The 14,959-nt window shown below is 62.3% G+C and overlaps 1 protein-coding gene across 2 annotated transcripts in view; it reads right to left on the reverse strand.

The window, feature by feature from the left end:
• CARD11 (caspase recruitment domain family member 11) overlaps nt 1-14,959 on the reverse strand; it is a 108,955-nt gene that overhangs the window by 7,981 nt on the left and 86,015 nt on the right. Inside the window, exons 9-22 of one of the 2 annotated variants that reach the window (XM_039226090.1) lie at nt 14,300-14,497; nt 13,495-13,671; nt 12,606-12,657; nt 11,043-11,125; nt 9,912-10,009; nt 9,355-9,407; nt 7,799-7,931; nt 7,034-7,235; nt 6,566-6,692; nt 3,619-3,859; nt 2,936-3,032; nt 2,487-2,582; nt 1,408-1,543; nt 141-320 (exon numbers count right to left, since the gene is read on the reverse strand). In XM_039226090.1, coding sequence (XP_039082021.1) covers nt 141-320; nt 1,408-1,543; nt 2,487-2,582; nt 2,936-3,032; nt 3,619-3,859; nt 6,566-6,692; nt 7,034-7,235; nt 7,799-7,931; nt 9,355-9,407; nt 9,912-10,009; nt 11,043-11,125; nt 12,606-12,657; nt 13,495-13,671; nt 14,300-14,497 — 1,873 coding nt within the window. Of the gene's footprint in view, nt 1-140; nt 321-1,407; nt 1,544-2,486; nt 2,583-2,935; nt 3,033-3,618; nt 3,860-6,565; nt 6,693-7,033; nt 7,236-7,798; nt 7,932-9,354; nt 9,408-9,911; nt 10,013-11,042; nt 11,126-12,605; nt 12,658-13,494; nt 13,672-14,299; nt 14,498-14,959 lie in introns of both variants that reach the window. The other variant, XM_039226089.1, reaches the window with a different exon arrangement.

Below are 14,959 nucleotides of genomic sequence, written 5' to 3' on the forward strand. Positions count from 1 at the left end.
GGGAGGAGGAGAGGGAGGAGGAGAGGGAGGAGGAGGAGGAGAGGGAGGAGGAGAGGGAGGAGGAGGAGGAGGAAGAGAGGGAGGAAGACGAGAGGGAGGAGGAGGAGAGGGAGGAGGAGAAGAGGGAGGAGGGCACTCACCCGGCTTGCACATGGTGAACTCCATGGCACCTCCCGAGTTGAGCAGCTTCTGGACCAGCGGCTTGGCCAGCATGGTGGGGGTGAAGAGGACGGGCCGGCGGCGCTCACAGTAGAAGGCGCGCACCAGGCTGTAGGGGATCAGGCTGAGGCTCTTGCTGAGCTCACTTTCCGGGTCCAACTCTGGGAGGGGACAGGCAAGGGCTGGCTGTGACACCCAGCCTGCCCGCCTTCCCAGGCGCCTCCCTGGCCTCATGGAGCCTGCAGGGCCAGCAGGGATGTTTACGGAGGAACCCACGGGAGCTGAGGCCACGGCCCTGCTGCCTTGTGCTTGCACTCAGGGAGTGGCGGTGGCAGGGGGCAGGTAGGCACGTGGCGAGCTGCACTCCTCACTCTGGGCTGCAGTGCTGAGCTCTCAAGGAGGGGGGCTGCTGGACAGGCAGGGAGGGCTTCTCTGAGGACCGTCAGGGACTGGAGCGGCGCTCAGAGAGGAGCCAGGCGAGGAGAGCCAGAGGAGGGTGGTCTGGGTGGAGGGGCGCGCGGGCGTAAGGAGCCTGCAGGGCTGCAGGAGCCCACGCGGGGGCAGAGCCGACTGAGGGGCTTGGGCTCATGTCAGGAGCTCTGGGGAAGCCAGCAAGGCTGGAGGTGGGGAGGGACACGGCCTCCTTTCCACCTTTCTGAGCCCCTCTGGCTGGTGTGGGGGGGGGAGCAGAGCAGAGCCCGCCCCAGGCAGCTTGAGGAACTGCGCCCCCTCCTGCCCCAGAAACCAGTCTTATCTTTTGCTTCGTGCCCCGACCTGGCTGTCCAATGGGCCGGTCTGGACGGGAGCCCAGGCCCCCTGACCATGGGTGCCCGGGCCAGCCTGGCCCCCCGAGGATGGCAGGAGGGCCGGCCGGCCATCAGCAGGCCCTTACACAGGGGCTGTGTGGCCGGCAACCCCTGGCCGCCTTGATAAATGGCAAGAAACAGGCAGTGGGGAAGGAAATCAATAAGTGCACGCTTCACAGCAAGGAGCTCCAATTAACATGGGCATCTGGGCTCCATCCAACGACGGTGAGAGCTCGCTAGGGGTGGACCTGGTGAGATGCCACCGGGAGGCTGTGTGCCTCCCCCTCAGTCAAGGCCAAGGCCAAGGTCAAAGCCAGGCAGCTCCTCCGCGGGTGGAAGCCCTCTTTTGAGGGAGCAGGTCCCAGTCCCTGTAGTGGGGACCCCAGCAGCTGCCAGACCAGCGGGAGGTGGGAGGGGCCAAGGGTCAGGTGCCAGCACCTACCTTCCTGCTTGTCGGTTAAAAGCTTGGCGGCGTCCAGCGAGGAGCGGGCCAGGCTCCCCAGGGGACTTCCGGAGACAATACGGACTCGCTCATTGCTATTCATTCTCTTGTACTTGTTCTCAGACCTGCTGACGAACTGAGGACAGACAGACAGCCTGTGCTTCAAGCTCGACCCAGCTGCTTCACTCAGGGCACCGGCAGACCTCTGCTGGGACCCAAGCTCTGCCCTGGGTGGCCAGGGTCAGTCACTCTCCCACCGTAACAACAGGCGATGTCGAGCAGGCAGAGAGGGGACACCGTTGCAGGTAAGTAGGCAGACAGACGCCCACTCTCTCTCCCTAACCAGGCGTGAAGCCTGCCGAGGGCTGGGGTGTGGGGGGGGCCTGGTCCCCGAGCCCTCGGGCTCCTTGTACAATTCAGAGTTGAGCCTTGGAGGGTGGAAAGGGAGGCCCCAGGGGTGGACACAGAATCCAAGTTCCCGCCATATTCCCTGGGCTGCTCTGAGTCTGTCCACACCCTCCTTCTGGAGGCAGGGGAACCCAGGAATGCTAATCAACGTACCTTGTGTAATGATTCATGCAAAAAAAAATTCATTATAGAATTAAGCACAAGGGATAAGTTTTCTCTGGTCCCAAAGAGCTACAACGTATCTGTGGTTGGATAAGATTTAAAGAATCTGTACGGTTTCACTTTTCTCCTCAGCTACTGGGATGCTCAGAGATAAATTCAGTGCTCAGTCTGAGGAGCTACACTGACCTGGACATGTGCAATGTTTGTTTTCTTCTCCTAACATACCATTTCTGATTTTTCTCTAATAGCTAACTTGTTTAAATTCTTTCAGCCATGAGTTCCTCAAATCTTTTACCAAAGTGGGGCTGCTTCTGACAGAAGTATAGCCTGTCTCCCGATCTATCACGGTGAGGATAAAACAGGGTGGGGGATGTGAGGTACTGCAAGAGGCCACAAGTGGGATACAGACACCAAGCACCATTTTGAAAAAGTCTTCTCAGCAGGAGGAGAAAAACATGACCACAGCAAAATGTGACCACCACGTGGGTCGGCACTCTGTAGAACTTTACCTGGAGGAGTTGGCCGAAGAGGAAACTTGCCCGAGAGAGGCGGGGACTGACCCGGGGGTCACTGGTGGAAACTGGCTCCTCAGGCTGCAAGGTGTTCTGAAATCAGTGAGCAGTTGGTCAGATGCGCTGGGCTCAGCAGGACGCATGAGCCCAGGAAGGCTGCTGAGAACCACAGACACGTCCTCAAGCCGCCTCAGTGCTAAGGGGTGGGGCAGTGCCAGTCATGGACTCGGAGCCTTCCAGATAGGGAGAGAGCTTGGAGGGTAAGAGGAGCCCCGAGACTTGTGGCAGAGACCAGAGACACAGCTGGGGGTGGGGCTCCTTCTGGAGGGGACCGTCCCATTCCTGAGGAACCAAGGCCCCTGAAGATGTTAGTGGCTCCCACGTGTCAGGCCTCTGGAAACGAGCCTGGGGGTGGTGTGACACGGGCAAGGCTGCCGCTGACCTACCCGGAGGGCCCTCAGGGTGTGGTGGGTGCCGTCTGCCTCCTCCCGGCTGCCCCGGTGCATCAGGCGCTGCAGCTTGACGAGGAGGAGCTGCTGGGCTCTGGGGGGACGGGAGGGAGGCGGCGAACATCAGGGCAGGGCCTGGGGAGGCCGGTGCCAGCCTGCCCCTCTGCCTCCTGGGGAGGGGGGCTCCCCCCAGGAGGACAGGAAACCCAGCAGCTGGGCATGGATACTGTAGCCAGTGCTGGAGAGGCAAAGTTGCTCCTCTGGGCCTCAGTTTCCTCACCTGTAGATCAGGGCTGCTGATTCTGACCTCCCAGGACCAGCCTGAGCAGCAGCATTAGTCTACAGGTGCCTCCCAGGTGTCTGCCTCGTCTAGTCAGATGAAGGATGACGTGCCACTGCTCCATAATTACGGAAGGGCGTCAGGGAGGTGGCCCAGGTAAAAGCAATGACCAGCAAGGGGGCGTAAAACCGAGAGCCCAGTATTCTACAGCGATGGCCGTGAGAGGCTGCCTGGGCATTAGTGAAACAACAGGATCTAAGGGAGTAACATCCCTGGGGAGGCAGGGGAGGCTTCCAGGAGGAGGAGGAAACAGGCAGGCCTCAGCTGTCAGTGGGCATGGATCCCCTGTGAGCCCCTCTGCTGCCCGGCACCCCTGCCCTGGAGCAGGCCATGGCCTCACCGGCTGTAGCTGGGTATGGTGCCCACGTCCAGGTCATAGTCGGTGAAAGGGTCGACCCGCGCGCACAGCCACTCGTGCCTGTCCTGGTACATGGTGTCGCGGACGTGCACCACGTCATCGCACTTGAGGGACATGGAGCAGGCATCCAGCTGGCTGGAGATGTTCAGGTTCAGCCGGATGTAGAACGAGTCCCCAGATGTGATCAGGCCCTCCTCCATGTCCTTCAGAAGCTTCCGGTACCCTGCAGGAGCAGAGAAGGGAGAGGGAACACCAGCTGTGGGTCAGGGGGGAGGGGGGCTCCGCTGCCAGGCCCCTCCTGGTGCAAATCCATCGATCACTGCCCACAGGGGACATGTGCTTGTGGTGCATTCCCCTCGGGGCTCACAGGACTCCCTGCGATGACTGGGGGGCTGTGTCCTTCATGGGTTTCTCTCTTTGTCTTGGCTGCCAGGGAGCTCAGAGCTAAGCTCTGTGCCAGGGTGCAAGAATCCAGGGTCTCCACTACAGCAAATGAATTTGAGGTCTTCGCTCCATTGAAGGAACCCAGGGTCCCCCATAGAGTGAACCGTTCGGGGGCTCTGCTGCTACAGCCGAATCCGGAGTTTCCTATAGGGCGATTGAATCTGGGGTCTCTGCTACAGCGAGCCAATCCCGGATCTCCATTACAGAGAAGGGATACGGGGTCTCTGTTACAACGATCTCTGTTACAACGAATGAATCCAGGGTCTCTGCTACAGCCAACAAATTCGGGTCTCTGCTACAGTGAATGAATCCGGGGTCTCTGCGACAGAGAAGAATCCAGGGTTTCCGCTGCCACTGCCATGCCCTCCCAGCACCGTGGTGAGTGTGTTGTCTGACTGTGGCAGGACTGGGCGCAGTCCTCATCCTTCATATGTGCTGCACTCGACGACGCGCTCTCGCCAGCGCACACCCCTGGGCCACCGCCGCCCAGGACCTCCCTCTCACGGCCGCTTGGGGAAGACCAGTCTGGGTGCTGCCGTCCCGCCGACCGTGACCCCGTGAGTCACAGGGCCGCGCCGTGCCTCGCCCAGTAGAGGGAGGCACACGGCCGCGCTCCTCTGGGTCAGCCTCCGCAGCTCGCGGAAATCGACACTCCACACGGCATCCCTGGCAGGGGTCTCCCGGGTGCACACGTGTCCCTTCTCTGGTGAGTCCGCGCTGCTGACAGGTTTCGGCTTTGCCGGCTCCCTCTGCCGTCACACTCCTCTAGGGCCTCAGGTGGGCGGAGCATTCCCTTCCCCAGGCTCTCCTCACAGCAGGGGGTGGTTACTGGGTCCTTGATGTTTGGCTTTCCTAGCCGCTCCCAGAGGTGCTCCCACGCGGTGGGGCCACGGCACGTGTTGTTTTAACCTTATTCAATGTCACGTTCCTTCAGTGTAAGTTTCTACAAAGCCTGCTGGAAGGACACGGGGCCTACACCTCCGATACAACAAATGCTGCAGACGGACCCTCTGTAACGTTCCTGAATGTAACCCCAAATCCGCCCCATGTGCACCGAGCTGCATAGCGCAGCAGAGGCGGAAATCACCCCAACAGCCAGGCCCAGGATGTCCATGCCACACACACCAGGGAGGCTTGAACCCGCAGGGCCATCTGATCAATGACCCCAGGGAGAGATGGGGTCAGGTCCTTCCCACTCCCCTGGTGGGGGTTAAGGCCTGTCGCTATCTGAACTCTCTGCCCCTTCAAAGAAAGGCCCTACAAATGGAACCCTGAGAGGCGGGACCTTTCATGCACTGCATTCAGACCACGGGACTACAACTCTGGGGGGCACTGCTGGCCTGTGTGCAGACCAGAGACTTTGACTGGGCTAGGAAACCAGGCTGGGAAGAGAGGAGGAGCCTGCGCCTGGTGGGAGGAGGAGGGGGAAGGGGAGGAGGAGGAGGAGGAGGGGAGGAGGAGGAAGAGAGGAGGAGGGACGGTGGAGGGGAGGAGGGGGAGGAAGAGAAAGAGGAGGAGAATGGGAGGAGGGAGGGGAAGAGAAAGAGAAGGAGAAGGAGAGGAGGGGGAAGAAGAGAAGAAAGGGGAAGAGAAGAAGGAGGAAGAAGGGGAGGAGGGGGAGAAAGAAGTGGATGAGGGGGAGGAAGAAGAGGAGGAGGAGGAAGAAGGGGATGAGGAGGAAGAAGGGGAGGAGGATGAAGAAGGGAAGAAGGAAGGGGAGGAGGGAGAGGAGGGGAAGCTGGGCCCTGTGTGTGGGGACAGAGCATCATTATCTTTTCCGCCCAGGGCCGCAGGGAAGGCGAGCAGGTGAGCATGAGTCCGTGGGGAAGGGCTAGAAAGAAAGTGGCTATTTATGCTCCGCTGAAACATTCATGAGCCTGGTGCTTAAAAATAAGATCCAGCTGCTGGAAGAATCACGAGGGAAAAACGCAGAGGTGAGGCTGAGGACGGAGACTTTGGGAAAGGGAAGACAGAGCCTGGTGCTCACGGCCCAGAGGTCGTGGCCAGGAAAGAGGAGCTGCCACGAAAGTGCTGCTGAGGTCGGATGGGGGCAAGGCCCTCTGGAGGCTGTCCTGGAGCCACGACCACAGAGCCGAAGGTGTGGACCAAGCTGTGGCTCAGCAGTGTGCTGGTGCCTGAGCGAGCGGCCACCCCAGAGTCCCCACCTATGTCAGGGCCAGGACGTAAGCTCCAACCCGGCAGGGAGAGGAGGAAGCTGGGCCAGGCAGGGAGGGGGCCTGCCTCTCCTGCCTGGTCTGGCAGTCCGCATGTGGCCCGGCATGCCACTCCCACCAAGGTGTGGTGGAACAGACATGTGCTCTCCTGCACTTACCCTCATCCGCCCTTTCCCCGCCTGCTGCCCCGTCTAATGGGGCCAGGACCGGCGGGCTCCTCCCACTGAACAGATGGGTGAGTGGAGAATGCTGTCCAGGGCCCCACGCATGTCCGGGGTGCTGCTGGGGAGCAGGATGTCTCGCGGCCTTACCTTCCTGGTTGGCCTTGTACTGTAGTTTGATGGAGCCGCTGCACCTCTGGATGGTCCAGTGCACCTCCTCCTTCGTGCACGCATCGAGGGGGACACTCTGCTTCTCGCCTCTGATGCAGCCTTCCAGCTAGATGGCAGAGACACGCTACTGTTTGCCATGGCACGGAGAGCTGCGGGGGTGGGGGGGCTGCCCCCAGGGACACAGAGCACCTCCCCCCAGACAGCAACGAGCTCAGCGCCGCTCAGAGCAAAGGCAGCAGCCCACTTACGCTCATTCCCCCTCCCCCTTCTGTGTGCAAGTGTGTGTGCCAGAGTGCGCACGAGTGAGGCCCTTCCGAGGCAAGGGCCCAGATGGACACCAGCTTTGCTGTCCTCCCACCTCCCGGCTTGAGCGCAAGGGGTAGAGGAGGTAGGGAAAGCCGCGGGCACCCTGGCTGTGCCACCCCGCCCTGCCCCCCAGCCCCTCACCACCAGCAGCTGGTGGCCCTCGCGGAGGCCAACTCTCTCGGCTTCGGAGCCAGGCTTGACCGAGTGCACGAAACTGCCTCGAGCGTTGCCCCCGAGCAAGGTGAGCTGGGAGGTGAGGCTGTCGCCGTTGAGCGTGGCTTGCTGCACTGAGGGCCCGGGGCCCCGCACGTGCCCCACAGACGTGACGGACGGCCGGAAGGGTCTGCGGCGGGAGAAAACCATGGTTAGAGCGCTGTGATGGGACGCCCTTCGGCGTGGCCGGTTCCTGTGGCAGGGAGCCATGGGAGCAGACACCCAAGAGGAGGGAGAGCGAGTGGCGCCTGCTGGGAGGACACGGGTAGAGCAGAGCTGACCCTCGACTGGCTGCAGCGGCCACACGGAGCTCAATGGGCCATGGGAGGTGACACGCCGGTGCACCACCTGCAGGGGCTGGGCTGATGAGGGCAGGCCGGCCACTCTGCTCCTCCCAGACACCAGCCCACCGGTTGCCCACATCTCAGGTGGGGCTGGGACCGTCGGACACAGGGTGCTGCTCCCTGGCCTCTAGCACGCTGTGTGGCGCCAGGCCAGCCCCCTCCTCTCTGGGCCCGATCAGGGGTCCGGGGGGAGGTGGTTTCTGGCTTGGGGACACTAGGATTCCTGGACTGTGGTTCTAGAACACAGGTGAAGTGGATGGGTGCTTTCTGGGCACCCTAGCAGGGGAGTGGCCTTTACCCCACCACCCCTACCCCTGACTCCGGCTCCCCCCTCCGGAGACCACAGTACCTTTCTAGAGAGAACTTCCTAAACATGAGGTTGACCTGCTCCAGGTCGTAGGCGTCCAGGCCCTCAGACTGGTGGGAGGAGGAGGAGGAGTGGATGGATGAGGGGCCATAGGAGCAGTGCTCGTGACTGTCGTCTGCAAAGGAGCCGGTGCACATGAGGACGGTGCTTTTGAAAGGGCTCCGTATTTTCATCCTGGGGCCCCCTTGGGTCTTACCACCTATCCTTCTAGGCCTGTGGGATGGGGGTGGGGCCCGAGGAGCAGAGTCTGCACCCAGCGCAGAAGCCCCCTCTTCCCAACTTGGCGGGACCGGAGGCCTGGGGGGTAAGGATGCCCAACCCCGCTGGGCTCAGGCGCTGGGGGGGAAGGGGGGGCTGCGCAAAGCCGGCTCCACGCTGATAACAAAGGCTTCTCTGCAAAGGGGGTTTGTCCTGACGCTGCAGAACGCCTTGGACGGCTGCCCAGAATTGGATTTCGCTTTCCAGCTCTCCCCTTCCCCAAACTCCTTCAATTCTTCTCATTACCCAGCTTCTATTAGGTGCTAACCTCTCTTTAACACTTGATAGCTTCTGATGGTTTCCAGTTAGGGAGAAGGGCTAATCCTTCATTTTATCTGCCGGCAGCCTGAGCTGCTGAGGGGCAGAGGCAGGGTCGGGCCCCCCGGGACGAGGGGGCTGGTGGGCCATCCCCGGAGGACTCTGGGCCAGACTCAGGAGGAGCAGGGGGACCACTATCTCCAGGAGGGAATCTCTCCGGCTCCTCCGTCTTCTGCCCGCACAGCCCACTGGTTCATAGCAGTACTGCCCGGTGTCAGCCAGGGCAGGGATTCGGGGACACGAATCTCTTTGTCCCGTGCACCGGGCGTGGTGAGATGCAGGGGCTGGGGGGGTGGATCTCAATGTGGCCTGAGCTGAACTGGACGCCCTGGTTGTACGGGGCCATGGCTCCCTGGAGACCCAGCCGTCCTTCCCGGCTCTCTGCCTGTCTGTCACACCAGCTCTGCTGGGGTGGGGGGTGGGGGGCGTTTCGGGGTTGCCTCATACCCTCAGTCTCCCCGGGGCTCCCCTCTGATGTCAGAGGAGGACAAACCTCACTGCCGCCCCACCTCCTTTCCCGCCCCCTCCCCACTGCTACTCCTGGTCTCGTTGGGTTTGGACAACAGCTTCACACAGAGATTTTGGAGGCCTCCCTGCCCACCCACATTCTGCATGCCTCTAGCTCTCCCCGGCTCTGGTCCCTCATCAGCAAGAGAAGAGGGATGGTGGCCTTTCCGCAAAAGGTTGTTGCCGGTTCAACTCTCTTAAAACACCCAGAACTGACGGACTCTGGGCTCAGCAGCTGCACAGCCCCCTCCCCACCCCAGGCCCGAAGCTCCCCAGGGACGGAGGCCTGGCCCCTGGGTGCACACACTGGCCTCTTGAAAGCCACACCACACGCAATTCTGAGGACCTGCAAGGCGCAGGGCTCCCACAGGAGCTGGAGGGTTGAGGGAGTGGGCGACATGGCCCTGCTCCCGCCAGTGGCAGGTGGCCCACACCTGTTCACCTCTGAGACCTACCATCAAAGTCTAAGGCATCGAACCCGCCACTGTCGTTGTCTTCTTCGACAGCGCTGCAAGACACGAGGGAGGGGCAGGGGGTCGTGTGGGTGCGTGGAAGCTCTCTGGGCCGAGTGCAGTGGTCGAGGGAGGGGGAAGATTCTGGAATGTTCTGACTTTCCTAGAGACCGTGGTTTTGAGGGCAGCATGGGCAGGAAGGGAAGGGCAGCAGGTGCATGGAGGGCTGGATGCCCTGCTGGAGGGCACAGGGTCCCAAGCATCCAGCGGAGGCCCCTGAAGGGCAGGTGAGCAGTGGCCCTGACAGCCCCACCTGCTACTTCTCACTCGCTCTGTTGTTCCTGACCCGGGACTGAACGTCCACTTGTGCTCAGGCTGCCTCATGTGATGGGCCTCAAGCGGAGCGTGCCCCTCTGACAGGACAGGATGGGACGGGAGGCTTCAGGCCTCCTCATCTGTAAAGCGGGTGGCATCCTGTCTGCCTTCCGAGGTCGGGTCCAGGGCTGCTGAGCGAGCGATTGTGGAGGGGCCCGTCTCCCCTCTTCCATCCCGTCACCCACCTCCGGTGAGGCGCGTCTTCCTTATAGCGCCTGACAATGGAGTCGTTGCCGGGGGGCTCGGCGGTGATGGACATGATGCTGGAGCGGCTCCGGTGCGGCTGCTTAGAGACACACGTGGGGCTCTGGGGGGCCGTGCCTCCGCGCCAGACATTAAACACACGGGGACGGAATCTAACTGGAAGCGCCCCCCACGCAGGCAGGCGGGCCGGCATAGCTGGCTCTCAGCAGTGACCCTGGCCAGAGAAGGCCTGTGCTCAGCCTGGGGTGGCCACAGCGGAGCTTGTGCACAGCTCCTCGCACATCTGCTCGCCTCGGGAGAGGATGGGGAGGGCACAGGCGGGAGCCCACAGAGACTGGGGCTGCCGGGGGCGGGGGGGTGGGGTGGGCAGGGGCTTGCAGCTTATGCAGGCTGAGCTCCATGGCCCCCAGGGCTGCACCAGCCTTGAGCACCGACTCTGGACGAGAGGCAGACCTGTGGGCCTCACGCTGGTGGCAGCAACAGATGTCCCCAGGCAGTGTGGCTGCTGCATGGTGACCCTTTGAAACAGGCCTGCCGGCTCCTGGCAAGGGCTGCCTCGGAGAGGGCCCCTGGATCTGGCCCCCCAGAGTTGCAGCCAGACAGGAGCCATTCGTTATCAAACCTCGGCATCCCCAGGGCCAAATTCTGGAAGCTGAGCTGACAAGCTTCCCGGGGCTTCCCCTCCAGGGCTAGAATTTCTAATCCCACGCCTTCTGCTGCCTGCCTGGGGGAAGGATGCTGGATCCAGGGCGGAGACCCTGCCAGGTGGGCGGGGAGCCTGGGCCCTGCCCTGCGGTTGGCGGCTCCAGCTGCTCCAGCCTTGCGGGCTGCCCGAGGTGCCAGGGGCCCAGGACTTGGTAGAGTTTTCTGTCCCGCTTGTGCAATCTGCTATGGCTCCTCAGGGGCTCATCCCTTCCTCCCACCAAGTGTTAAATTGGGAAAGGAGGTGGTAAGAAGGTGTAAACACATCCTGAGGCTGTGGAAACATCCTTAAATAAACATAAGGAGGGCCTGCGTGGAAGAAGGCAAGGGGGCCGGGCCTGCTGGGGCAGACAAAGGCAGGGGGGCCCGGGTTCTGAGCCGGAAGGGGGTGTGCTGGGGACCTGGCTTACCATTTTGGAGAACGAGTTGGTGATGGGCAGGGATCTGGAGGAGCTGGGGCTGGCGTCCGTGCCTTCTTCTTCATGGCCTCGCCCTGTCCTCACAGAGACAGGAGGCAAAGGGGAAAGGCAGGGGAGAGGCACTGAGCACCGGCGGGCTGTTCTGGCCCAGTGGCCTGTCCTCTGAGGGAGCATGGGTGGCCGCCTCCTCCTTCCTGTCACCCCCAGCCGCAGGCTCCTGGAAGGGACTGTGGTCTTGCGCCCCAGTGGGTCCCGCCCTGGTGGCCTCGGTTGGGCCTGGACCGCGTCCTCTGTCTGAGAACTCCGGCCGAGGCCCCAGCTGGCGCTCTGTGGATTGGCAGGAGCACGTGGCTCTTGCAGAGCTGGAATGTCCCTGCCCCGTGACCCTGTCCTTGAGGCAGATCCCACCATCCCTGCTAGATGCGTGGCTGGATATAGGGGCCAAAGGGGGCAGTGTGTCACCTGCTCAGGACTCCCTGCACCCCTCCGGCTCCTTCGGGGGCTCACTGGGGCTCTGTGCACACTTGTTTCAGCCCTCGCCTTGCCGCACAGGACAGCCAGCCCTCCCGTCACCCCACATGCAGGTGCAGACGCGTGCGTGTGCCTCCATGTGGGGGCACCTTGAGGGGACGAACCCGCACCTCACGCTAGGCGCCAGCAAAGGCTTGGGAAGAGTCCAGAAGCTCCGTCACCTTGCCATCTCCTTTCCCTCTTCTTGAGGCAAACACTTCTCTATTCTTCCACATGCCCCAGGCCCTTGACACCTCCCTTCTGATAAAGGAGGTTCTAGAAATACTTGGGCTGGTGATGATAGGACTGGATAGGCCTCCCCTGCCCCCTGCAGACCCAGGAGGGCCATGGTTCCTGTCCTGTCACCTTCCACAGCCTTGTTCCTGGCACCCCCCCACTCCAAGCTCTAGAAGGGCAGCATGCCAAGGTCAACCCTGCCCCCGCTCCCCACTCTGTCCCAGGCACCCTTCCAGAGACTGTCTCTTCCTGACGGTCTTTGTCCAGCCCTCCTCTGTCCCCCCTTTCTTGAGTGTCCAGAGCCCCTCTCCCCTCCTCCCTGCTGGCCCTGCCTCAGAGCAGGGTCTCCGGGGAACCCACTTGGACCCCAGCTCTGGGCACACAGTAGGCACCTGATTTGCCCGAGCAAGCCCTCCCTGGCCAGCCATCACCCGAGAGGTGCAGGGAAGGTGGATGAGAGGATTCTGAAGATGGTGTGTCTTGGAGAAGCAGGCTCACGGATGGACCCAGATGGCCTGGCAGGGAGCCTGAGCCATGAGCAGGGGTCCCAAATCCGGCTGTGGGGTCAGGGGCTCGGGCCGACCTCAGTGGCTGTGTGTGTGTGTGACAGACATGACCCTTCTCTGTCTCAGCTCCTGCCCTCTCCCGTGACGATGGACGTTAATTACTGCGGGACACCCCTCCGCCCGGGGCCCCCAGGCCCATCCCAGGCTGACTGCACAGGATTGACAGTCACAAAGGGGAAAATGGACCAGGAGAAGCAGATGGACAGACAGAGAGACAGGAGAAGGGTCTGGGCGCAGCAACCTTGGAAATCCGAGGCTCGCTTCAGGCTGATGGGGGATTTGGCTCTCTGCAGCTGTGACGGGGGGACAGGAGAGGACAGAGAAGACAAATCAATCAAGGTCTGGGACGTGGGACAACGGACAGAGGGGACAGAACGAATGGAGGAAGGCATTTGACGCCTGCCCCCTCACCCTGCCCCCCTGGGAGGTGGCACCACGTGGCTTGGCTGGTTGTAGGGCTAACGGTGGGGTGGGGAGGGAAAGCGTGCCAGGGTGGGGCCCGCACAAGGGGAATTTTCAGGAAAGGATGGGGCTTTCGCCTTTGCCGGGCCCTTGGAGCTGGCACTTCCTAGGAGGCCTGCCCATGGTGCTGGCCCTCCCCTGTGACACCATCTCGTCCCCCCTCACATTGCGTGGAGAGCGAGCCGCGGATCGCAGTGTGCGCTGAATGGGGTGGCCAGCTTGGCTGTTGTTGCCGTTCCCAGATAACGCGGCTTTGTTCCCTCTCTCTAACCTCTACTAAGCTCGAGAGACGGAGGGCTCGGGAAAACAAGCTGAAGGGAACGCGAGATTTCCCCTGGCGCGGCAGGAGCAGGTGGAGTCGGCAGGGTCTGGGTCCCGGCTGTGTCCCCACTGGCCTGGGGGGGCCCCCAGCCCCTGCACCCCAACCCTGCAGCCCCTAGCCCCCATCCCACAGCCCCCACCCATGCGGCCTCCACCCCAAGGCTCCCAGCCCCACAGCTGCCACTCTCCACCTCTACGGCCCCTACCTTGGGGCCCCCATCCCACAGCCCCCACCCTCCAACTCAGGGCTCCCACCCCGTGCCCCCACCCTGTGGCCCCCACCCCATGTACCCACCCTGTGCCCCCACCCCGTGGCCCCCACCCCACACCCTTCTGTGTGCCCCTACCTGGATGCCCTTCAAATTCATCCTGCGCTTGGGTGGGTGGTAGGGCAGGAAGTATCTGCTGTCTTCTGGTGACTCCTCCGAGGTCGACGAGTCATCCGCTTCCTGACCGTTGGTCCTGGGGCTGGCGTCCCCGAAGTTCTGAGAGATGATGGCCACTGGCAGGTTCCTGGGCAGACTCTGGGGCGGAGGGAAGCCAGCGCCAGTGAGGCTCCCAGCTTCCAACTCAGCACGGCCCGCTCTTCTCCCTGACCCCCACGACCCCTCGGTGCCCAGGCTCGTGGTTCTGGCCCCGCCCGCTCCTCCTCACCAGCCTCCTGTCCCCATCTCCCTGAGGGGATGTCCCCCTGGCAGGTCTCGGCCCCCGGGGCCTGCTGTGCACTACAAACACAGAGCCTGTGGCTGAAGTAGTGTGGCCTGCTCTGGTGCCTCAGGCTGAGCTGCGGGGCAGTGACTCCCTCCCAGGTGCCCCTCAAATCCGCACACCCCTCATGCTACTGCCTCCAAACCCAAAGCTCTCTGCCTTCTTCACCACCTGCACAAAATCCGATGAGGTCCCTGAATAACCACAAGTGGCCAGAGCGCACGACTCCGGTACCTGCTGCCCCACCAGGGGCGTCTACTGCCCGCCTCCCCTCCCCTCCCATCACCACCTGCCACCAGCACGCTGTGTGGGAGCATTAAGGCCGTGGGTTATCCCGGGTGTGGCAGAGAAGGGCTTGCCCCTGCTTGGCCCCCAGAGGTGTGGGGGTGTGAAGGGAGGTCCCGGCTGCAGGAGGGGGGCACGCCCTGCCCGGCGCAGCCCCACCTGGTCGAGGCTGCCGCTGTCCTTGGACAGGCGCCGGAGCTTGCTCTCCAGGGTGACGATGCAGGCCTCTCGCCGGACCATCTCGATTCTCATCTCGTCATTCCTCTCCTCCAGCTCCCTGATCTGCTTCCTGTACTTGTCCTTCTCGATTAAGCACTGTGAGTACTGGGTCTGCGCTTCGTCCCGGGAATGGAAGGCCTGCGAGGGGTGGGGGGACAAGGCCGCTGTGGCTCCCTACCCCGCCTGCACCAACCACATCAGAAGCGGGCGTGCCCTCTGCCTGGACACCCACTTCCCAGCCCAGGGGTCCCCACGTCGGCTCCTGCTCTTTTCTTGACCCCAACTCTTGGGCGTTTAAATTGCTTCCTTCCTCAACAGGGTACAGGACTGGGGCACCTGGGGGGGCTCAGTCAGTTAAGCGTCCGACTCTAGCTCAGGTCATGATCTCACGGTTTGTGAGTTCAAGCCCCACGTCGGGCCTTCTGTTGTGAGTGCAGAGCCCACTTCGGATCTTCTGTCACCCCTCTCTCTGCCCCTCCCCTACTTGCTGCTCTCTCTCAAAAATAAACAAACATTTCTTAAGAAAGGGAAAAAAGACAGTGCATGTGACAGCTGCCATCTGTCCCACTGTTTCCAGGAGCCCACACCCTGCCCTGAGGA

The sequence above is a fragment of the Hyaena hyaena genome, unplaced genomic scaffold (assembly GCF_003009895.1).
Source record: "Hyaena hyaena isolate Hyena2069 unplaced genomic scaffold, ASM300989v1 scaffold_20, whole genome shotgun sequence".
Taxonomy (NCBI): domain Eukaryota; kingdom Metazoa; phylum Chordata; class Mammalia; order Carnivora; family Hyaenidae; genus Hyaena; species Hyaena hyaena.